Source organism: Lepidochelys olivacea (assembly GCF_965140295.1).
Source record: "Lepidochelys olivacea isolate rLepOli2 genome assembly, chromosome: 2".
Lineage (NCBI taxonomy): Eukaryota > Metazoa > Chordata > Testudines > Cheloniidae > Lepidochelys > Lepidochelys olivacea.
The window spans coordinates 122,771,356-122,794,081 of NC_140412.1; the positions used below are offsets into that span (position 1 = coordinate 122,771,356).

The following is a 22,726-nucleotide window of genomic DNA, read 5'->3' on the forward strand; positions in this document are numbered from 1 at the left end:
CGCAGCACATTGCACGGGTAGGGTGCTGTTCGACTCCTGCTTTCCCGGGGAGATTAACAACGTCCCCCCCCCCCCCCCCGGCCGCCCGATCTCAGGTTGCCTGGTCTCCCCCTCACTACCCACCCTTTGGCCTCCGCGGCGAGCTCCCCGGCTGCAGAGCCGCGCGTCGCCGGCCCCTCGCGCAGGCCGCGAAGCCAGCGGGGTGTGAGGCGAAACTCCCCCGCTGAGCAAGCTCCAGCCTCGGCGAGAGCGGGGAGCCGCGGGGAGGGGCGGTGACCTGTCCTCCACCTGTGAGACTCGTCCTCCCCCGCCCCCTGCCTCGCACACACAAGGAAATGCAGCTCCACTGGCTTGGAGTGGAAAACAGGGAGACCCGGGGGAGCAGCCAGGGGGGAAACTTCAGCTAAAACCTCTCGCTCACAGGCCCTGGGTGCTGCCGCCGCCGGCGCCGGACAAGTGAGGAGCTTTAAAGACTTTTTTAAAGAGGGGAATGGGAGAGAGATCGTGGGGAGGGTCGGGAAAAGTGCATGGGGCGCGGTCTGGATTTTCTCGGGGAAGGAGACTGTGCAGCCAGGGATCTAGAGGCTGGGGTTTTTGTGGACTAGAGCATGGCCGGGGTCTTACATGGTGGGGATTTTAGGGGCGGGGGGCCTCATGCCAGAGGAGCTGGGGCTGGGTTGGACTCTCTCTGAGAGTGGCCCCTGCTGGTGGGGGAAGAGATAGGTGTGACCCTTTCGAAGTCCTGCACCTGCTGTTTTTGTGTTTTTTGTTTACTAAGCACCTGATTTTCCCAGAGGACCGAGCTAATGGGTGTGGGGCATTTTCCTCTTCAGAGGGGGCTCATGGGGTTGAAATTTTAGACTAGGGTAGATGTGAAAATTAGTCTATCCCTTTTGCAGGTAAGGAAATTAAAGAGCCGAGAAATATAAGTCAACTGTCCCCAGATCACACAGTCAGAAATGGGCAGAGCTGGGAACTAGGGCACGTTAGGATAGTAGGGTACTGTAGTTCCACAGCTAAGGATTCAGGCACGGTATATGCGCCCCAAAACTACAGCACTGAGGCAGAGTACAGAATGAATATTCTGAGCCTGTACACGTACACAAGTTAATTAGTTGGACAAAACTAATTTTAAAGTGAGAACTTTAAATTTATCATTCTGAGTGTGTACACAGAGCCTGCGTAATCTTAATGGACTAATGAAAACTTTTAATAATTAAAAGTCATTGAAATCTCATGGATTGGCTACATTAGAAGAAACTGTGGTCATTTTTTGCCACTTTATAACTGTCTCCTTCAGCAAAGAATTTCACAAAGGGCCCATCTTTCAAATTAGCTGCAATCTCCTTTTGTTCTCAATGAAAGTGAGGCCACAAGCTGCTCTCAGGAAAGACAGTGGCCCACTGTCAAAATGGTCATAGCATTCCTTTGAGAAAAATGGAAGTGAAGCCGTTCCCTGCCTTCAGGGAAGATGGTGGTTCCCCATTTGTCAGCCATACAACCTTAACTCCTCCCTTCACTGCCACCACCAGGGGAAAAATGAGGGAGGGGAGGATAGAGGGGACATTTTTACAAATCAGTTACATCTAATTTGGGTCTAGAAATATTTATGCATTAATCACAATTGTTTGGTTGTTACATGGTATCCCTACACAGCTGAGTTAAGGCATGGAACTATGTGGTTATTACATGTAAACAACCTTAACACCTTGGGATTCCTTTTAACGTTAACCTTACATTTGAATTTCCTAAATTTATAACATTGATTGTTGGAGGATAATTACACCACCTCTGTCAGGGTTCCTTCCCCACTATGAATGCTAGGGTACAGGTATGGGGACCCACATGAAAGACCTTCTAAGCTTATTTCTACCAGCTTAGGTTAAAACTTCCCCAAGGCACAAAGTGTTTGCCCTTGCCAAGGCACAAAGTGTTTGCCCTTGCCAAGGCACAAAGTGTTTGCCCTTGCCAAGGCACAAAGTGTTTGCCCTTGGTAAATGCTGCCACCACCAAGCAATTTAACAAATAATCAGGGAAAGGACCACTTGGAGTTCTTATTTCCTCAAAATATCCCCCCAAATCCTTACACCCCCTTTCCTGGGGAGGCTTGAGAATAAAGAAGATGAGCACAGACCAACCTCGGGTTTTTAGGAATGCTAAAAACCCCAATCAGATTCTTAAAAAAAGATAAAAGAACAACTCTGTAAGATTAGAATGGAAGATAATCTCACAGGCAGTCAAATTTAAAACATAGAAAATCTCTCTAGGCAAAACCTTAAGTTACAAAAAGACACAAAAACAAGAATACACATTTCCTCCAGCACAGCGAAATTCACAAGCCAAAACAAAGAAAACCTAAAGCATTTTCTAGTTAGATTACTTACTAACTTTACAGGAGTTGGAGGGCTTGCTTCCTGATCTGTTCCCGGCAAAGGTATCACACAGACAGACAAAAGCCTTTTCCCTCCCTCCAGATTTGAAAGTATCTTGTCCCCTCATTGGTCATTTTGGGTCAGGTGCCAGCCACGTTACTTGAGCTTCTTAACCCCTTACAGGTAAAAGGACTTTGCCTCTGGCCAGGAGGGATTTTATAGCATTGTATACAGAAAGGTGGTTACCCTTCCCTTTATATTTATGACAACCTCTAATGTATTTTACCCTAAATAACTGAGGATAATGTACTCTCAATCTTATCCCATGTTAATAGTTTGGGTTTTTTGGGAGGGGGGGGCACGCGTGTCTGGGCACATAGCCTAGGTTGAAGCACAAGCTATAGACCAGGGTGGGCAAACTGCGGCCCAGGGTCCACATCTGGCCCTTCAGATGTTTTAATCTGGTCCTTGAGCTCCCACCAGGGATCAGGGTCTGGGGCTTGCCACATGGCTCCTGGAAGCAGTGGCGTGTCCCCCCTCCAGCTCCTACGCTTAGGGGCAGCCAGGGGGCTCCGTATGTTGCCCCCGCCCCAAGCGCTGGCTCTGCAGCTCCCATTGGCCAAGAACAGCAGCCAATGGGAGTTGCAGAGGTGGCACCTGCGGATGGGGCAGCGCACAGAGCTACCTGGCCATATCTCCACATAGGAGCCAGAGAGGGGACAAGCCACTGCTTCTGGGAGCTGCTTGAGGTAAGTGCCACTTGGAGCCTGCACCCCTGAACCCCTCCTGTGCCCCAACCCCAGCCCTGATCCCCCTCCTGCCCTCTGAGCCCCTTGGTCCCAGACCAGAGAACCGTTCTGCACCCCAACCCCTCATCTCCAGCTTCACCCCAGAGCCCGCACACACACACCCCCCCGTGTCCCAACCCCCCCCCCCAGTCCGGAGCCCCCTCCCACACCCTGAACTCATTCCTGGCCCCACCCCAGAGCCCTCACCCTCTCCCACACCCCAACCCCAATTTTGTGAGCATTCATGGCCCGCCATACAGTTTCTATACCTAGACGTGGTCTCGGGCCAAAAAGTTTGCCTACCCGTGCTATAGACAGAACTATAATCCTCCCTTTAAAGGGCATTTGTGTTCTCTCCTTAAACATACTAGCAGGGATAAATTTTGCTCTCAGATGTACATGGCTCCTAGTAAAGTCAGGGAGAACCACATATGCACACAATGCAGACCTAAATAGGTAGGTGTGCATTTCCTATGCTTAATGTCTTATACAAAAAGACACCATTACAGGAGTCTTGAGATATGCTTTATATAAGAACACAGGAGGACGATATGCATTGTCCTTGTACTCAGGCTAGGAGAGAAGAAAAATCTGTTTAAATACCTGTACTGTTGAACGCAGAAAAGTCAAAGTTACTTGGCAATGGAAAAGTAAAAGGAGGGGAACTTACTTCCTTGTTGAGAAGCTACATCTTACTCATGGACTAAGGACAGCTTCCTTACCCTCCCCTCCCTTCCCCAACACTGTACTTCTCAATCACTTTACTGAAATCCTAACTAATTCAGAGGTGATCATTTTGTGTAAATGCTGGTCAATGAGTAATTAGAACTATAAACTGAATTGGTTTTATCTCTCTAGCTCAGAAGAGTTCAGCAAGAAGAAATACATGTGAAAAACAAGATGGCTGATGCTGAGACACCTCACCTCAATAAGCAGCACCAATATTATGAGAGCCACAGATCTGACAGACACCATGAGGAGAGAAGAGCTAAAAAGCCATACCCATTCAATGGAAGGTATGTCTCCTTTGTCCCTCACTATGGGGTGCGGAGCTTGTTTGTTTTACATTCATGTTGTGGTTATTACAATACCAGGAAAGACATATTCAGCTTTGAAATTCAGAAATGTGAATATGCCACATTCAGAACTGTGACGGAATTATTTTGCTGTTGGACGTTTTAAGGAGTCTAATTAAACATTCTTTGACTAAAGAACTATGTTGAGGGAGAACTAGGTCATGTGGGCTGGCAGGAAAGGAAGGCGGTGAGGCTGAGTCATGGAGGTGGAGAAGGAAGATGGGAAGAGCTGAGTTGTGGGCATGAGAAGATGTGGCTGGGTCATATGACCAAGGAGGGGGGTCATGGCCTGGTCTTCCCAGAGGTGACAATTGGAGCAGGCTTGTCTACATGCAGAGTTGCACTGGTTTAACTGAAGATGCCGTTTAATTGAACAGATGCTAAGGCTGAGTGAACACTTTTTTCAACTAGGAACAGGTTTAAGCTAAACCAAAATAAACTACTGTAAACATATGTAGTCACTCTTTAGTAAACCAGTGTTAGTGTGTCAGCAAGGCCTCAATGTCTGCAGTAGATGTGGTGCAACATGTGAAGCAGCTAATGGTAGGGTTGCCAACTTTCTGACTGCAGAAAACTGAACACCGTTGCCCCCTGCTGACTCCATCCCCCACTCCCTCCATCGCTCGCTCTCCCCAACCCTTGCTCACTTACTCATTTTCACCAGGCTGTGGCACTGGGTTGGGGTGCAGGCTCCTGCTGGGGATGCGGCCAGAAATGAGGGGTTCAGGGTGTGGGCTCCGGTGGGGGGGTGGGCTCTGGGGTGGGACTAGGGATGAGGGGTGCAGGAGGGTGCTCCAGGCTGGGGCAGGGGGTGAGGGCTCCAGCTGGGAGTGCGAGCTCTGGGGTGAGGCCAGGGATGAGTGGTTTGGGATGCAGGAGGGGGTGAGGGCTGCAGGCACATCTCTGCAGCTCCTAGGCAGAGGGATGGTTAGGGGGCTCTGTGAACTGCCCTCACCTGCAAGTACCACCCTCACAGCTCCCATTGGCCTTGGTTCCCAGCCAATGGTAGCTGTGGAGCTGGCACTTGGGGTGAGGGCAGTGTGCAAAGCCTCCCCAGCCACCCCTGCACCTAGGGGCCACAGGGACATGTTGGCCACTTCCAGGAGCCGCATGGAGCCAGGGCAGGCAGGGAGTCTGCCTTAGCCCCGCTGTGCTGCCACCTGGACTTTTAATGGCCTGGTCAGTGATGCTGACCAGCATCGCCAGGGTCCCTTTTTGATCCGGCATTCCGGTCAAAAACCAGACGCCTGGCAACCCTAGCTAATCTAGAAGTTTGGGGTGGCTTCAGAAACTGGCATGTTTTGCGCTCTCCCTGTCCAGCCCTTCCAGCCTAGACCATACTGGGGTGCAGCCTGGCTTATTCTTCTGCATTTGACAGAGGAGGAGACAATGAATTTTCAGGACCATTAAAAAAATAAAAAGGGGAGGATGCAGGGGAGCAGAATGATTGTAATTATGGTTTAAAAAGGCTGAAATACTGAAGTCTTTAAAATCTATATTTAACAGGGAGGAAAAAAATATTCCAACAAGACAATCCCTGTAACTGATGGTAAAGAGGAGAGGGAATAAAATAGGTAAAGAATATAGGTTTCAGGGTAGCAGCCGTCTTTAAAATAATCACCCGGTCCAGCTGATGTGAATTTTAAGATATTAAGAAAATTTGCTGATGAACTTACTGTACCACTGACAATTTTTGAAAGGATGTGGAAAATTGGGAAGGAAACGGTTTTCATCTGAAAAGCAAAATACTTTGATACAAAATGACATTTCAGTGCATCAGGGGAGTGTAGTTGTGATCCCACTCTTCTCTGTGGGTTTAGCTTTCTGGCCAGGCTATATTTCCCATGATGCCCCATGGCCATAGAGTCCTATAATAAACACACCACCTCCCCTCACCAAGATGGGAGAAAGTGTTGCATCAATGGACATGTAGTCCAGACTGAGAATCCAACCCACAGAGAAGAATGGGAGCACGGTGGACAGGAAAAGAAACTGCTAGAAAATTACAAAAGTATCAGAAAGGCTATATTTCGTTTGGAACTTGTATCACTCTCTCTTTTTGAATATCAACATTCCTGGCAAGTAGCACAGTATCAGAAATATTAAAGGGATTGCTTTCGAGTTAGCTGAGAGATTTTATAAACAGTTTAGTTTGTCAGGCAGCTCCCCAAGATCCAGGACAAAAGTCAGAAAATTTTTGATTAAAGTTAAAGAACTAGAGTGAAAAATCACTTAATTCTCTAGAGAGTGAAGATGCTTTTGCTTACACATCCAGGTTAACTGATATTTGTGGATTACGTTAAATTCATGGAGTTTTAGGAGGACAGAGAAATGTAAAAGAACCTAGAGATCAGAAAATGAAACTAAATTCAGTTGAGGAAAAATGCAGGCTAATAGACCTGTGGATAAGTAATCTCAGACAGATGTTCAGTTGGAAGGAGAAATTTTGACGTAATAATGCTGAAGGGAATCTAAGAGTAATAAGACACCATATTAGACATGTTCTGTTCTATACAGTTTTTTATTCCATCCTCATAACTATAGTGGTGGAGAGCCTTTCAGTAGTGCACTGAAATATGTGCAATATCGGTCACATGAAGTCCATTCTCTCATCCTCCTTGAGGGAGGACTGTGTTTTAGTTGTAGGGAAGCATTGTGTTTTGGTTTGATAGGGCTTATGTTCACGCTTCTATGTCTGTACATTAGAGAACACAGGTCAGAGAAGCATGCTTTCCACTTAGAGCAGAAGGTGTGAGGCTTGTGATAATCCTTACTTCCCTTGGGAATTCTTGTGATGATCCTTAGTTCCTGCAGGGATTTGTTCTACAGTTTCAAACCTGCCCCCAAGAAAGCTGTCTCCTGCACAGATTCTATCACAAAGGGGGGGTGGGGGGAATGTAAGTTCTGTTGTGACAGAGGGGTGGAGTTGTTGACCACTGTCCTCATACCAGAGCTTCAGGAAATCTTTTAGTTCTCCTGGGTCCAAGCCATTTTGATCCTTGAAGATAAAGAACTAAGACCTGGAACTTGCTATTCTATGGGAAAAGTGGCAGACAGGTGTATTAATAATAGCTTAGGTTACTGAGGAGATATACTGAACTAGCTGGACTAAACTAAGGACTAATGGTTTCGTGCCCCAGCGTACTGCATTGCTGTAGTCCAGCTGAGGAAATGAATGAAGTCAGGCCAATATCTGCTAGGATGGGGTATAGTTTCCTAGTCCACCATAAATGGTAGAAAAGCATTATTCATAGATGAGTTTACAGTATGATAAGGCAACAAAATGGCCAGCGCCATTTTGGATACGCAAGCAGAAAGGCGGTAATCATACGCATTGACACTGGTGCTACCACAGCTGGAATATTGCATTCATTGCTGTAGTACAGGAAGATATTCTTAAATTGGAAAGGAGTTCAGAGAAAGGGGGAGAGACTAGATCGTACCAGACCTTGTAAAATTGTAAAAAGGAGAATGTGAGTAGATACAATGTTACTGTCATGAAATATTTTATATTCTGGTTTTAATGCCATGCTTTTGTATTCTTGTAAAAGAATCATTGTGAAATGCAGTAAATTGCAAATATGCATGAGATACATTGCTTATCCACAAATTGGTGGTGCTTATTTACAGATTTATTTGTAATGTGCAAATGTTACAGAAAACTTCAGCCTCTGGTTTGTCCATGGGCTGGTAATTGAGTATTTGCTTGTCATGGCAGATGAGTGATCACTGGTATTCAGAAACAGAGTTCCACCCACTTCCTCTTTTCTTTTTGCAAATTACACAAAAGCATTAGCAATAGTTGAATGGACTTATGATGTGAATAATTAAAGTTTTTCAAAATCGGTGTAATATTCACAAAACATTGTGAATATTTATTTGTGCAAGCAGGTGATACATTTCACGAACACTCTTGCAAACAGATCTCATTTGATCAAATGTCTGTAAACAAAAGGGATCGATCACTCATAGCAGTGAAGCAAGTCAGTTAGCAAAAATTCCAGAAACTAAAACTAATACTCTTTTGATGCACTTGTCCAAAAATATTAGACTGTGCTGTCTCCTATAGATAATCCTTTAATCCTACCCCATTTTCAGATCAACACAAGGGATTCCTGGCAACCAACACTCGAGAGCTTCTACTGCTAATTCAGACCTGTACCAAAAAAACACACTATCAACTCATGAATATATCGATTCACCATCACATTATAATCCTGAGAAAGAGACCTTTTCAGAGAAATGTAATAACCTATGCTCAAGGAGAGGTATGTGGATTTTTATTTTGGCTTACCTTCCATGTGTCTCTTCACAGATTTATGTCCTTGTTTCAATCAGACATCCTGATTCATAAACACAACAAACTCAGGCTGAGGGACAAAAGAGGGAGGGGACTGAATAACAACGTCCAGGGAGACTAATTCATGAATGGCATAGCTGCCATTCAGGTATTGGTCTTATTAAATGTCTATGGGCCAGATTTACAAAGATATGCCTGAAGATGCAAATAGGCCCCTAGTCAGATTCTCAAAAGTACCTGAGTTTGGCACCAAACTCCCACTGACTTTCAATGGGAGTTAGGCCTCTAGGTTGCTTAGATGCTTTTGTAAATTGCTCAAGGCACCTATTTGCATTTTTAGGCCCCTACGCCTTTATATGCCGCCTTAAAACATGGAATTTTGCGTTAAGGAATCACTCTGAATCATTGGGCCCAAGATAGAGAGCCAGAGCAAGTATGAGTGACTGTACAGCCTGGTAAGTAGAGCACCCAGGGGCCAGTCCTCCTGCTCCAATGACTTAAGTATTTATCCACAGTGGAACAGCTTCAACAGGAGAGCTTGTTGTATAGGGAGCCTAGGAGCTAAACTCGGGTTTTGTGAATCCAGTGATTTTCTAGGCACCTAAGTCTCCTGATGAATCTAGCCATATACGGATTTAATGATAAATATACGCAGCTTGGTTGGTCTGGAATAAGCCTCATTGCTCCTGTTCTCGTCAGACAAGCAGAACTGGCATCTTTCTGTTTTACGATAGTCCGTTTCTCTCTGGGGGTGTTGCTGCTCCCTTTAGACATTTTCTGTGGAATATCTAGAAACTGAGGTATTCTTACCACATGAATTATCCACCATCACATGTTCAGATTCAGGAAATTAGCACCACACAGCTGAACACTCTTTTCCCCGATTCTGAAATAAGCGCTGCTCAGACCAGAACAGGGAGCCAAATAACATCTTCTCCACGGCTGTTTCCTGAGCAACACCTAATGCAGGGATCTCAAACTCAATTCACAACAAGGGTCACATGAGGACTAGTACATTGGCCCGAGGGTCACATCACTGACACCTTTTCATACAAAGTTACAAAAGCCCCTCCTGCTCCCAGCCCTGCCCCCACTCCACCCCTTCCATGAGGCCCTGCCCTGCTCCACCCCTATCCCAACCCCTTCCCCAACTCCTCCCCTGAGTGCCTTGTGTCCCCGCTTCTCCCCCCTGGAAAGTCCTAAGTGCAGCCAAACAGCTGTTTGGTGGCAGGAAGTGCTGGGAGGTAGGTGGAAAAACAGGGACATGGCGCACTTGGGGGGGGTTGAAGGGAGCTATGGCCGGTCGCAGGAAATAACTCTGTGGGCCGCATGCAGGCCACGTGTTTGAGTCCCCTGACCTAATGTGTGAATTGAGAGCTCCTGCTATCCTATTGTTTTACTTTCTACTCTCACCTTATTCCTCTGTCTTCTATTTTGTTTAGCCAGCCATGACCAGGCTAATCCTTGCACACTTGGCTTGCCAAACTAGTCACAGCAAAAAGATTCCCAAATGACCAGATCTCTCAAGATCTTTGCCTTGCTCAGATGAGAGAGATTTTTTTTCCCTCAGAGCTATGGTTTCCAGTCCTCCAGGATTGTCCTGGAGTCTCCAGGAATTAAAGATGAATCTTTAATTAAAGATAATGTCAGGTGACAAAACGGCCAGGAATTCAGTCAGTCAAAGTTGGCAACCTACTCAGAGACAGGGGATTAAAATGGGGGCCTAGAAGAGGCCAATTGGTTTGTGCTATGGCCTTCTCCAAGCACTAGAGAAAGGAACTGCATTTTTCCATCGCTTACTGTTCTCTCTCCTCCTTTTGTGTTCATTGTTTAAAAAAAAACAACCCAGTACTGGAGTTAATAAAAGAAAGCTACCACCTAAAACTGACTTTTCCCCTAACATTTGATGCCACTTAAGTTTTCAGATTTTTCTCTTTAAAGCACTCTGTGGAGGGAGACAGAAGAAATAAGAATAGTAAATCCATACATTCTATTTCTAACATGTAGGTAGGAGCAAGGCACACAAGAGGATCCTCTTAAAAAAATTTAATTTTTCTCTCACCTGGTTTTTCTTTTTTTCTTTTTTTTTTTTTTTTTTTGCAGGATGGGGCTCTTCCTTTCCTTAAACTTTTGTTTTTGGAAATGCAAGCCTTTTCCTATTACATTTTTATCTTTCACCCCCTAGATATTACACATTTTCAAGACTTATGGTTTGCAGTCACAATAATTTTCCTGAACTATATCATCCCTTTGACCTTTTCAAGCCACCTTTATCTGTTCGCCTCTTTCCAGCTGTCAAATGAAAAATATTGTGCAAAACAAATGTATCTAATTCCAAAAGTTTCTTAAAATTCATAAATTATAAAAATTATTGCAGAGAAATACTGTTTCTTGTGATGCTAAAATAGTCCATACAGATATTGCATTATGTATCAAGACAAAACCGTGCCCCTCTTACTTTATTAAAATATAAAACCTATCAGAGCAATGCATCTGTATCAAGATCTGTTTCATATTGCTTTTATTATTCTGTCAAGTACAATAGTCAAAATGTGAATTAATACAATTATGTGAACAAACTATGGTAGCTAACTATATTAATACTGAGTAAGGCAAGATCTGTTATTACCTGTGTATCCCATTCTTCCAATCACATTTACCTGCCTCAATTTTAGATATCATTGGTATTCAAACTAGCACCGCCTGTGAGAGGATGGTACTGCTCTAGGAACTAATGACTAATTACTCCCAGTGTAATTTTTGGGGAAAAGCGTTGAAGGCTTGACAAACCAATGGATTTGGTGCAGCAAAAAACTATATAATAGAATTAGCCACTGACAAATTATTTTACAATATTGGTATTTGATGACAATATACATTAAACAATCAATTAATAAATGCTCAGCTAAATCAACCTAAAAATGTAAAAAAAGCTGTTTCAAAAAGACAAAATCCTTTATATATTAATTTATACTGACTTGAGATACTATCAACTTTATTTAAAAAAATCAGATATCTGATTTTTTTTATCTGGTGTTGTTACAAGTAACATGTAATGCCACTATAACTGGAAGAGTCTGTACTCTTCACTACTTTTGTGTTATAAATCTTGTGCACTTAATAGCAGTGTGTGTATATAACTTTACTGTCCTCCCCTGTATAGTCAGTTTCCCCCATTTGCAAGGATCTTTCAGAGAAGGAGAGAAAACCATTGAAAAAAATAGGAAAGTGAGATTATCCCACAAGGATTGGTAGGGGATCTTGGGGGACTAGTGTTAACACCAAAAATTATTCACCTTGAGATGTATTTTAACTGACTAGATTTCAAGGTAATGGTGCCTCTAAAAATCCCATATTTGATATGGGGATATGAAAGAAAAATTTACAATGATGGTGACACTTAAATGAAGACTTACTGTAAATTAAGGAACTACTTTTTGCAATAGTTACTTACAATTTACCTAATACACAGCATTTGTAACTACTTTTGAAATTTCTCTTAATTTCATTAAATGATAAAAAGCGCAAAATCAAAACAAAAAAGTGTTTTGTTTTGGGTTGAATGAAACTGATCTGAAACTAAATTCGTCCCTGAAGCAGTCACAGAAGCAGCAAATAGGGAAAGTGTTCAGAAGCCGTTCCCACTTTTGTAGGAAGTATCAGGGAAAATAGTGGATGGAGAGAGTAAGTAGAAGGCAGGACCTGGAATAAGCTCAGGCAAGAACCATGAAAAAGGTTAGGATGTCCTGATCCCCCAAGTGGCCTGAAGTTATTTGCCATGTTGCTCTCAGTCCATACGATGCAGCTACTGCTTAGCGCTATGTGGTACTGGAGCATGAAGTTAATATCGCGCTAGCACTCCATCACTTAGGGACCAGTATTGCCTGGACAGTCCTGCAAGTCCCAAGTATGCCACAGATGCAGTACAGGCATGAGTTTCAAACTGTAGGACTTGGAGTAAGTTCTTGGCAGTATGGGAAAACTGTTCCTATGGGAGAAAATGGTCTCTGGGGCAGGGCGGATGTGGGGAATAGAACAATCCCTGCATATGAACTTGAGAATTACCAGGATATCAGGAGGAGTCACTTGAGGCTTCTAAGCAAGATTGTTATCTTCACTAACAAGGGACATTTTACAAATATTAAAAGGATAGTGCTATTGCTTCTCTTCTGACTAGAGCAGATACATCAAATTTTGTAATTTTCCAAATTTTGACTAATTTTTCTCTGTCAGGAGTTAGGCACCTGGATTCCATTTGAATTCAGTGGTATTTAGGTACCTAACTCCCTTAGGCTCCCTTGAACTTCCCAGGCTCAGTTATTAATTTTTGTCATTACATTGCCTCCTGGAACCTGAGTGCTTTTTAAGTATTACCCCATTAGAGATGTTTTAGCAAGATCCATAGAAAGAAGAGCACCACTGGAAAGGGAACATCTGAACTGCAGAGTGGGTGGTTTTTTTACATAGTATGTTTTCTATTGGTCTGATCCTGCACCATTAGAGACAGCGGGACTTTTGCTGTTGATGTCAATAGCAGCAGGATCACACCTCATGCATATGTACACGTAAGGTGCACAACACAAAAACACACTCACGTGAACATGCAACTTTATTGCAATATGGAGGCATCCAGCTTTAAATTATTTTTAGAATGTTACCTTTCTAAGTCTGCTGCTTTCTTTTCCTTCATTACCTCCCACCCCGTCCCCTGTTTTTATAATGACCTCCTCTCCTCTGTCTGCCCTTTCGTTCTGTTCCTCTTCATCCTCCTCACCTGTTTTTGCTTTCACTGACGTGTCCCTTCTTTCCCTTGGTGTTTTTAAAAAATCTCTCCTTTCTTCTGCCAGATTTTCTTAACTTTCCATCTCCCCCGTCCTCTCTCAATCCAGCTGCTGCAGCACAGAGGTGACTGTAAAGCCTCAAGCCTCAGCGGTAACTTTACTCTGTGGAGTGCAACCAGTTTATTGGCAAGAGTGGTTCTACATCCGGAGTCCTTTGTAGAACTGTTTGACTCCTGCTTCTGCAATTGCATGTATGTTGTCAGAATACGGGCCTTTTTAAAAAGTTACCTTTAAAAACCAAAAGCCAACCTCCTTTTTTTAAAATCTCTGTTTCAAATGAGGGAGACTCTCTGGCTCAGGGAATTTAAAATGGGCTGTTGAGCTATTTAACCCTTGAGCTGACCAATTCACATCTGACCTCTCTCTCTTCCCTGCTTTTATAACAGCCCCTAATGGAGCCTGCCACAGGAACAGTTCATGTGCACAGGGCTGCAGATTTATGCAGTAGCTCACTGGCCCAAGTTTTCACATTCAGTTCAGCCACCACATATATAGCGTGGCACTTACGGGGCCACCAGTGAATACTGCCCAACCCAAATACAGTAGTACACACTGTTCAGGTGAGGGTCAGAGTAGGCAGACAAGTAGGGAAAGAGGAGCAAAACACAAAGTTTTAAAAAAAATTCACAGAAGTGAAAAACAGGAGGAGGAAAAAAGAACCAAGAAGAGGCCGGGGGAGGGGAGGAAGTGACAAGTATTCCGGGACATGATGTAAGGGATGAGGTTAGGTGGAGTAGTAACTAGAGTTCAGTTTCAGGTACAGGGGAGCTATAGACTTACCTGGTCTGGGTGTGTTCAAGATTTCATGAGGATTTATGAAAAAGTCCTACCAACTTTCATAAGGAAAATCTATCAGGGTTCAACAGAAATTGAATATCCATCTGCAGAAACTACTCTAAAACCTACATAATAGTGATACACCTTCTACACGAATTTTGCATTATGCATAAATAGTGCCATTAAAATATAGAACAGTTACATTATTAAATTCTACAGAACTTTTCAATAAGGGTACTATTAAAAGATACACTGTTTGATCCTTGCAACACAAGGGAGAGTCTGTTGACTTCCATGGGCTTTGGCTTAGACCCTGTATATTTTTTAGCTTTCATGATGAATGTTATCTTATTTTTTTTAAAAAGTTCAATACCATTAGTTGAGATAGTCCAAGATTATTCTGAAGTTAAAAAAGGGTCATTTTCCTTTAAGGCTTTCAGAACGGTCTTCACATTCTACACCACAGACTGCAACAATACATCTTTGTTTAACCTACCACAGAGGTGGGCAAACTGTGGCCCATGGGACCTTCCTGTCCAGCCCTTGAGCTCCCGGCTGGGGAGGCTAGCTCCCAGTCCCTCCCCAGCTGTCCTTCCTCCCCTGCAGCCTCAGCTCGCCATGCCGCCAGCACTCTGGGCGGCAGGGCCATGAGCTTCTGCCGGGCAGCGCGGCTGCGAGAGCCGCCGGCCTGCCCCGGTGCTCAAGACTGCGCAGCAGCATGGCTGCCGGTCCTGGTTCTCTCAGCGGCCTGGTAAGGGGGTGGGGAGTGGGGGACTTGGATAAGGGGCAGGGAGTCCCAGGGGGCAGTCAGGGGATGGGGAACAGGGGGTGTTGGACAGGCGTGGGAGTCCTGTCAGGGGGCGGGGATGTGGATAGGGGTCGGGGCAGTCAGGGGACAGGGAGAAGGAGGGGGTTGAATGGGGGGGGGGGGGAGATCCAGGGGGGCAGTCAGTAGACAAGGAGCAGGGGGGTTGGATGGGTCAGGAGTTTTGAGGGGGAAAATAGACGGCAGGGGCCAGGCTGTTTGGGAAGGCACAGCCTTTCCTACCATGCCCTCCATACAATTTCGGAATCCTAATGTGGCCCTCAGGCCAAAAAGTTCTCCCACCCCTGACCTACCAGGTTCATAGACTCATAGATATTAAGGTCAGAAGGGACCATTATGACCATCTAGTTTGACCTCCTGCACAACGCAGGCCACAGAATCTCACCCACCCACTCTTGCAATAAACCTCTCACTTATGTCTGAGCTATTGAAGTCCTCAAATCATGGTTTAAAGACTTCAAGGTGCAGAGAATCCTCCAGCAAGTGACCCGGGCCCCCCATACTGTAGAGGAAGGCGAAAACCCCCCAGGGCCTCTTCCAATCTGCCCTGGAGGAAAATTCCTTCCTGACCCGAAATATGGCGATCAGCTGAACCCTGAGCATGTGGGCAAGATTCAGCAGCCAGATACCCAGGAAAGAATTCTCTGTAGTAACTCAGATCCCACCCCATCTAACATTCAAGCTCAGAAGTTTCTCACTGGAGTCTGTTTTGGAAGCTTCAATTAATATGCGAACTTGATACTAATAACTTGGGTTTGAATAGAGACTGGGAGTGGCTGGGTCATTACACATATTGAATCTATTTCCCTATGTTAAGTATCCTCACACCTTCTTGTCAGCTGTCTAAATGGGCCATCTTGATTATCACTACAAAAGTTTTCTTCTCCTGCTGAAAACAGCTCATCTTAATTAATTAACCTCTTACAGTTTTTAGGGCAACTTACACCTTCTCTGTATGTGTATATATATCTTCTTACTATATGTTCCATTCTATGCATCCGAAGAAGTGGGCTGTAGCCCATGAAAGCTTATGCTCTAATAAAGTTGTTAGTCTCTAAGGTGCCACAAGTACTCCCGTTCTCTTTGCGTATACAGACTAACATGGCTGCTACTCTGAAATCTGAAAAGTAGACTAGGCAGCATAGACTGTAAAGTGGAATGTCAAAGCCTCAGGCTTTAACTCTACCATCTTAGCATGAGTTAAACTCTGCTTTGTTTACACTAGACTATTAGAAGGAGTTAGCTAGCATGTCTTAACAGCACACCTGTAAATCCTACTCTAGGCAAAACCTGAGACCTTGCTGCTTGATGTGGAAATACTCAAGCTGCACCACATGCTTAGACTTTAAGGCCAAAAGGGATGACCATGATCACCTAGTCTGACCTCCCGCATATCACAGTATACAGAACCTCACCCACCCACTCCTGTGGTAGACCCAGAACATCTGGCTGAGATACTGAAGTCCTCAAATCTTGATTTAAAGACTTCAAGTTACAGAGAATCCACCACTTGCACTAATTCAGACCAACAAATGACTTGTGTCCCATGCTGCAGAGAAAGGCAAAACCCCCCATTCCCTCTCCCCCACACCTCTTCCTCCCAGGTTTCTGCCAATGTGACCTGGGGGACAATTCCTTCCTGACCATCTATATGGTGATCAGTTAGAGCCTGAGCACGGGGGGCAAGACCCACTAAATTGGCATGTTTAGTGCTCATTCCTCAGCAACAGTATCAGGGCTTGCATCTACACCAGGAGTGGGCAAACTTTTTGGCCTGAGGGCTACATTGGGTTTCCAAAATTGTATGGAGGGCTGGTTAGGGGAGGCTGTGTTGCCCCAAACAGCCAGGTGTGGTCCAACCCCCGCCTCCTATCTGACCCGCCCCCCCCCACTGCTTCTCGCCCCCTGCCCCATCCAACCCCCCCATCCCCTGATGGCCCCCCAGGACTCCTACCCCATCCACCACTTCCTGCTCCCTGTCCCCTGACTGCCCCCCTGCCGCCTCATCCAACCCCCCTCTCATTCCTGATTTGCCCCCTGGAACCCCTGCCCCATCCAACCCTCATCTCCTTCCTGACTACCCCCCCTGCCCCCGTTCCCCACCCTCTGGCCGCCCTGACCCCTATCCACACCCCCCTACCCTGACCACCCTCCCCAACCCCCCCTGCTCCCTACCCCCTTACTGTGATGCCTGGAGCGCTGGTGGCTGGCAGTGCTGCAGCCAAGCCGCCCAGAGCACCAGGTCAGGCCGTGGCTCTGCAACTGCATGCTGAGGCTGTGGGGGAGGGACCGGGGGCGAGCCTCCCGGGCCAGGAGCTCAGGGGCCCGGCAAGAGGGGCCCGCGGGCTGTAGTTTCCCCACCTCTGATCTACACCCTTGCTTGTACTGGTGCCGAAAGTTGGAGACTAGGTTTAAACGAGCAAACACCAAGCCTTGTGTACATAGGGGATTTTTTGTAATATTTTCTTATTGTTCAGAATAGTGTAGCTCTGCAAGTATTGGTGATATTGCAAGCCCTTGTTCGGACAAGGTGCATCAGCTGGTATTCTCACCACAGGGCCATGGACTCCTGCGCAGTGTAACCGACGTGGGGTGTTGAAACCGACAGTAGGCTGAGCACACTAGAGCGCCCATCGCACAGGCACCTGCGTGGCTGCCACGGGAAAATTTTACAAAATGTACCTCACATAAGCAAACTCCTACCTGGGTGGAACTGGAGGGCAGTGGCAGGAGCAGCAGCTTGGGAGTTTCTCTTGGAGGCAGCAATAAATGAGATCAGAGAAGGAACAAGAGGGGCTGAGAAACCGTGCAGGGCTTGGATAGAGTACTCTGATCAATGTAGTGTGTATACTTTGAAGGAAGTCAGACTGAGAAGGGCTCTTAATCCAGAGTTCTAATCTCCATTTGCCCCTCAGGTTTGCTTTAGCTGTTTATTACTTAGACAAAACCTAGCCCTGTAATTCACAGCTGCCTGTTCTGCCCTGGAGCAGAATTTTTTTTTTTCTTTGATTTAGGAGAGCTGTGGATATTTGGCCATTTTACAGTCAGTCTGAATATATTGCAAGTAACTAGGAAGTAGAGGGTCACTGGAAGACTGCGTGTGTTGTTGACTCAAGGACAGTGAACTTGGTTCCATGAAGCCGAGCCCAAATTCCTCAGAGAGTCAGCATTGTGGGAGTTCAGTGTTAAAATCGTACAGACACACAAACCTGTCTAACCTGAATTTCTTGCCTTTGTGGAAATAGAATTCACAACCTGCCATAAAGCAACTCCTGTTACTGTCAGAGATGGTTACACATGTAGTGACCTCAATCCATGTCCTCTCCTGCTGGACAAGGGCCAGATCTGCTACCCTTACTCATATTGTAGTACCTTACTCCAGGAGGAGTCCCACTGAAATCAGTGGGTCAGAATCAGGCCCATTGCAATTACATAGTAAGCTACAGGCACCGGAAATTGTAGATTGGGTTCAGTAATTTTCATGCTATTGTACAGCTCAATGAAAAGGTCTGAAAAACCCTGGAAGAGCACAGTTGGTTCTGCACCAGGAAATCCCACTTTCCAAAGTGCAACAAAGGTTTCTAGAACAACACAGCCTAGCAAGAGGAAGGATGTTCCATAGTCTAATCCTTGTTGTGCTGCTTCATTCCTTTCTTTGCAAGCTCATACAGATCTGACAGCAACAGAGAGCAGCTGGCTAGATAACAGCAGGGAAATGCAACACAGATGAATTTGGCAGCATAAAGTGAAAGTCTGTAGGCTTCTTGCGATTTGTGTCCCACTTTGTAATGGCCAGTAAATGCAGGACCATTTTGGCAAGCTTCTTACATTTAGCCTGTATTCACTTATTGCTGCAAAGAATTGTGGGGGGGGGGGGTAAGAAGAGCCTTAGAGACTCAGTAATTACATTCAGAAGTTAGGAGGTGCAGCATGTTTGCTACGCTACGGGTTTGGCCTCCTGAAGCTTCAAATTTAACTGCAATGAAAGGTTTACTAAGCTTAGTCTGCCCTCTAGTGGTTAATGAGCCGATCATTACTACTACATACATATTGAAGGAGTAGCTCTGCACAGCACAGAAGCAGACACACTACGCTAAAGTATGTAATATTTTTCAAATTCTACATTATAATTATTTACTTAGACCCATAAAAAATTCTTCACAACTTCACCTTTACCATCCTGGAGATTTTAAAATATGCAGTAAGATCTAAAATACCGCCCCTACATCACACCCTAAATAAAGCAGTGGTATTACATGCATCACTGGCTCGAACCAGCACTTTACAAGACCTTGAATTCATTGTTTAAGGTGATGTCACCACATCAGATTAATACTTAAATTCTGTCCGGTCTCTTCCTCTAAGGCTATTTACATTTTAGGAGGCTCAGTGCTTGAAGTGAGCAGGATCCAAACTACAGCATTTTTTCAGGAAAAAACAAACAGTCCTTTTAATGGAGTAAGACAAAACAGTAAAGACTGAATTAGTAAGTAGAAAAAATGTAGATTTAATAAAAACAGGCCATTTTATTTGGTCAGGCCTGTTTTATCCATGTTTTGAGAGGTGGGAGAGTATCTAAACAAAGACAGAAATACCTGAATTCCCTAGAGGTACTGGTTCAATGCCTGACATACAGTTCAACATTGCAAGATAGATAAACTGAGTTCTATGCAGTCTTGTGTATGGGTGTTAACCTTTGATATGAAAGCTGTCTTCCCTGGATGGACATTAAAAATCCTATTACACTTCCTTGTACAGCAAGGTTTTGCCTTGGTGATCTTGAGCAAAATTCTCTCTCCTCCCAAACTGTTCTCACTTTCCAAACACCAGGATGAAGGTATTAGTTGTGCTGTGTGGATATATTTTGTAAGCCACTTTAAGATGAGCTACATGTTATATTTATGACTTATCTTGCATTGGGGAGCAACCAGCTGATTAAAATGCCCTTTTGAAATGCCAGGATTCAGTTGGATTGCATACACTTAACATGCAGTTATGCTCCAGGAAGGGATATCCGATGGACAGCCATCAACCCCTATAGCCTTGCTATGGAAAAGTTACATGTAGTTCTGATTTTTAAAACACTTTTAGAATACAGATATATGGCCCACTACTAGAAGCAGGGGTCTGGGAATCCTTTCTACAAAAAGGTCCTTTTCCTGTTAGCTTGGTGATGGATTGGAAGATAAACGTTAAACGGTATCTCTTCATAAAATTGCCATTGCAACGGTGGACGGTTTGAAATTGAAGAACTTCAGCTTTACTTTTGTTACTTTGTGACAGACAAACAAGAGTCAAATTATCCAAATGCTGTTCCTTTACTTAAAGTCCATGCCATTATTTATTTATTTATTTTTAAACAAGAGGAGGAAGATGGTCAGCCTAGAAGAACTTTTTCATACAGTTTTAGCTTTTGAAAATGGGAGTTAAGTAAGACAAGCCAAGAATCATAGGATTTACTTCCCTTTAAAAGGAGGTCAGTTGAGGCACACGGGTTGAACAAGTGTCTCCTTAAATATGATTTTAAAAACCCTGTTTGCTTTAGATTAGATCCAGCAAATAAGAGGCCAAACATTTTTAAAAACAGGCTCCTTAAGTAAGGTTGCTAAATGCATACTTAGGGATCCAGTAAATGGCCTGATTTTTTCAAAAAAGTCACTAAGAGCTTGGAGATTTTTAAAAAAATCTTGTTCACAGTTTTGTTCAGATGGACAACTCCAATTCCGTGTGGTTGTGTGTCAAGCAGCTAGAGTACCAAATACAACCTGTTGGTGCTGTTACCTTTTCTTCATCACAGCACAAGCAACACTAAAAATCTTCATGAATTTTTCTTGCATGATCCACTTATCAAGTGCACTATCAAATTACAGAAAAAGAAGAAGAAAAAGCCATCTTGCTCAGGCTCTGAAATACATTAATTAAAGTGAAAGGAGGGCTTTTTCTGTAGCCTCCCCTGAGGAGAAAAGCTCAATATGATCTCTCTGTAGTTTAAAATGTCTTGGTTCCCTTCCCCCCCGCCCCCGCCATTTACACAAATACAATATTTAATTCATTCACCCTTTTCTTCCTGCAGGTATTTTGAAGTTCGTTGAAATTACCGTCAACATTCTAGTGCTGATCTGTGTTGGAGCCTCCCAGGCAGCTATTGCAGGCTTCACTTCTATGGGAGGTTTGGGAGTGGGCTCTTTCAACATTGGTTCATTTTACAGCCCATTTGAAGGAACCGAGTTCCAGGAAGTGAGAGACCTGGACATGCATTTCAGCCAGATGAGAGCCCCTTGTGTGTATGGGGGAGTAGCCTTCAGCCTGACATTAGCAGCATTTACACTCCTGTTCCTTGTCGTTGGGGCAAAACCCATTGATCGCCTCTCTGTGAAGATGCTTGTGGCAGAATGTGCCTTTGACATGCTGGCTTGTATGGGGTATATTGCAGCTGTTGGCCTTTACTTACACTTTATCATCCAGGTGAACTCCACAGACACATGCAAGAAGAGGGAAAGACTGTATGCACGCCGTGGGTACACCTGGATGAACTGCGAGGTTCAGGGGGGTGATGCAGCTGTCAGCCTGTTTGGCATTGTTGCTGCTTGTTTGTACTTCCCAAGTTCTGTGATCTGTGCACTCACCATTCGAAATGTACGGGCCTTTCGGAGCCAGATGACCAGGACTCAGTACAGCCTAGAGAACAGCTACAGAGAGAGAGAATACCAAAAGGACTACAGAAGCCCCAAAAGCACTCACAATGCACAGACCTTAGCAACACTGGTGTAGAATCTGTCATGGAACTCAGTGCAGTGCCAGGGAGCAAACTCCAGTGATGGGCAGACACCAGATCTGATATTTTTAGGGTTTTTTTTAGTACAGACCATCTGTATCATACTGAGCATAATGTACACATGTACAGCATTAATTGTTGATTTTATGATGGACTAAAAAGTCCTGAATGTAATAAAATGTATACTTTGTCACAATAAATTTTAATTTTAGATGGTTGCACCGATTACTTCAGTCTATTTTCAGTGTAAAAATATATACTGTTTCAATAGTTCAACCCTGCTCAGAGCCAATCCAACTGACTCTAGTAAACACCAGCAGCATGTTAACACTGGGGGAGCTGAACTAGTTAATGGTGGTGGGAATTATTTTTGTTCAAGTTTCCTTTGTATAGATGTAACCCCAACTAGGAGGGTGGGAATTTCATTTCTTCTTCCCCTCCAGCTGCCAGCCCATATAAGAGGTTAATAATCTATCAGCGCTTCCAGCTAATAGATTTAGGCCCCTATTCAGAAAGGTACTTAAGCCTAACTAAGTTTGTGAGTAAGTCCTGTTGACTTCAGTGAGGTCTACTAACAAAGATAAGAATGTTTCTAAGTATCACACTGAATCAGGGCCTAAATTGCTACTTGACTCCCTTGCCTGGGCTGCTACCATGCTCCTAATCTAGGGAAAGGCTTTCAAGTCCCACTATCTATCCAAAGTGACCCCCATTTACACACCCTGATTACACTGCTCCCTGAGGAATTTTGCAGACAGGAGTTAACTACAGTTCCAAACGCAATGGTTTTTTATGTCCACATAACTGACCCTAGTGGAGTTAATCTGAATTTACAAACAGTGAAACATCAGAACTGGGCCCAATAGGTCTGAGTCAGTATTCCCCTGAACGAAGGGCAGTTTGCAAACTTCAAAACACAGGAATGAGGGGATGAATGCTAGACAAATACATACATACACTTGAACATACTG

General features: G+C 44.5%; 1 protein-coding gene across 1 annotated transcript; it reads left to right on the forward strand.

The window, feature by feature from the left end:
• The first annotated feature begins 302 nt into the window (after positions 1-302).
• Positions 303-21,960, forward strand: LOC311516658 (MARVEL domain-containing protein 3-like). The gene is made up of 4 exons (XM_084620963.1): positions 303-456; positions 4,019-4,176; positions 8,335-8,504; positions 21,054-21,960. The coding sequence occupies exons 2-4, from the start codon at positions 4,061-4,063 to the stop codon at positions 21,749-21,751; spliced, it is 984 nt and encodes a 327-aa protein (XP_084477089.1). The 5' UTR covers positions 303-456; positions 4,019-4,060; the 3' UTR covers positions 21,752-21,960.
• The last annotated feature ends 766 nt before the right edge of the window (positions 21,961-22,726 follow it).

Excerpts from the sequence above, each read along its gene's own strand:
- LOC311516658 (XM_084620963.1), top strand. The coding sequence starts at position 4,061 with ATGGCTGATGCTGAGACACCTCACCTCAATAAGCAGCACCAATATTAT. Across the intron at positions 4,177-8,334 it reads CCATACCCATTCAATGGAAG|ATCAACACAAGGGATTCCTG; the intron begins GTATGTCTCCTT and ends CCCCATTTTCAG. Across the intron at positions 8,505-21,053 it reads TAACCTATGCTCAAGGAGAG|GTATTTTGAAGTTCGTTGAA; the intron begins GTATGTGGATTT and ends TTCTTCCTGCAG.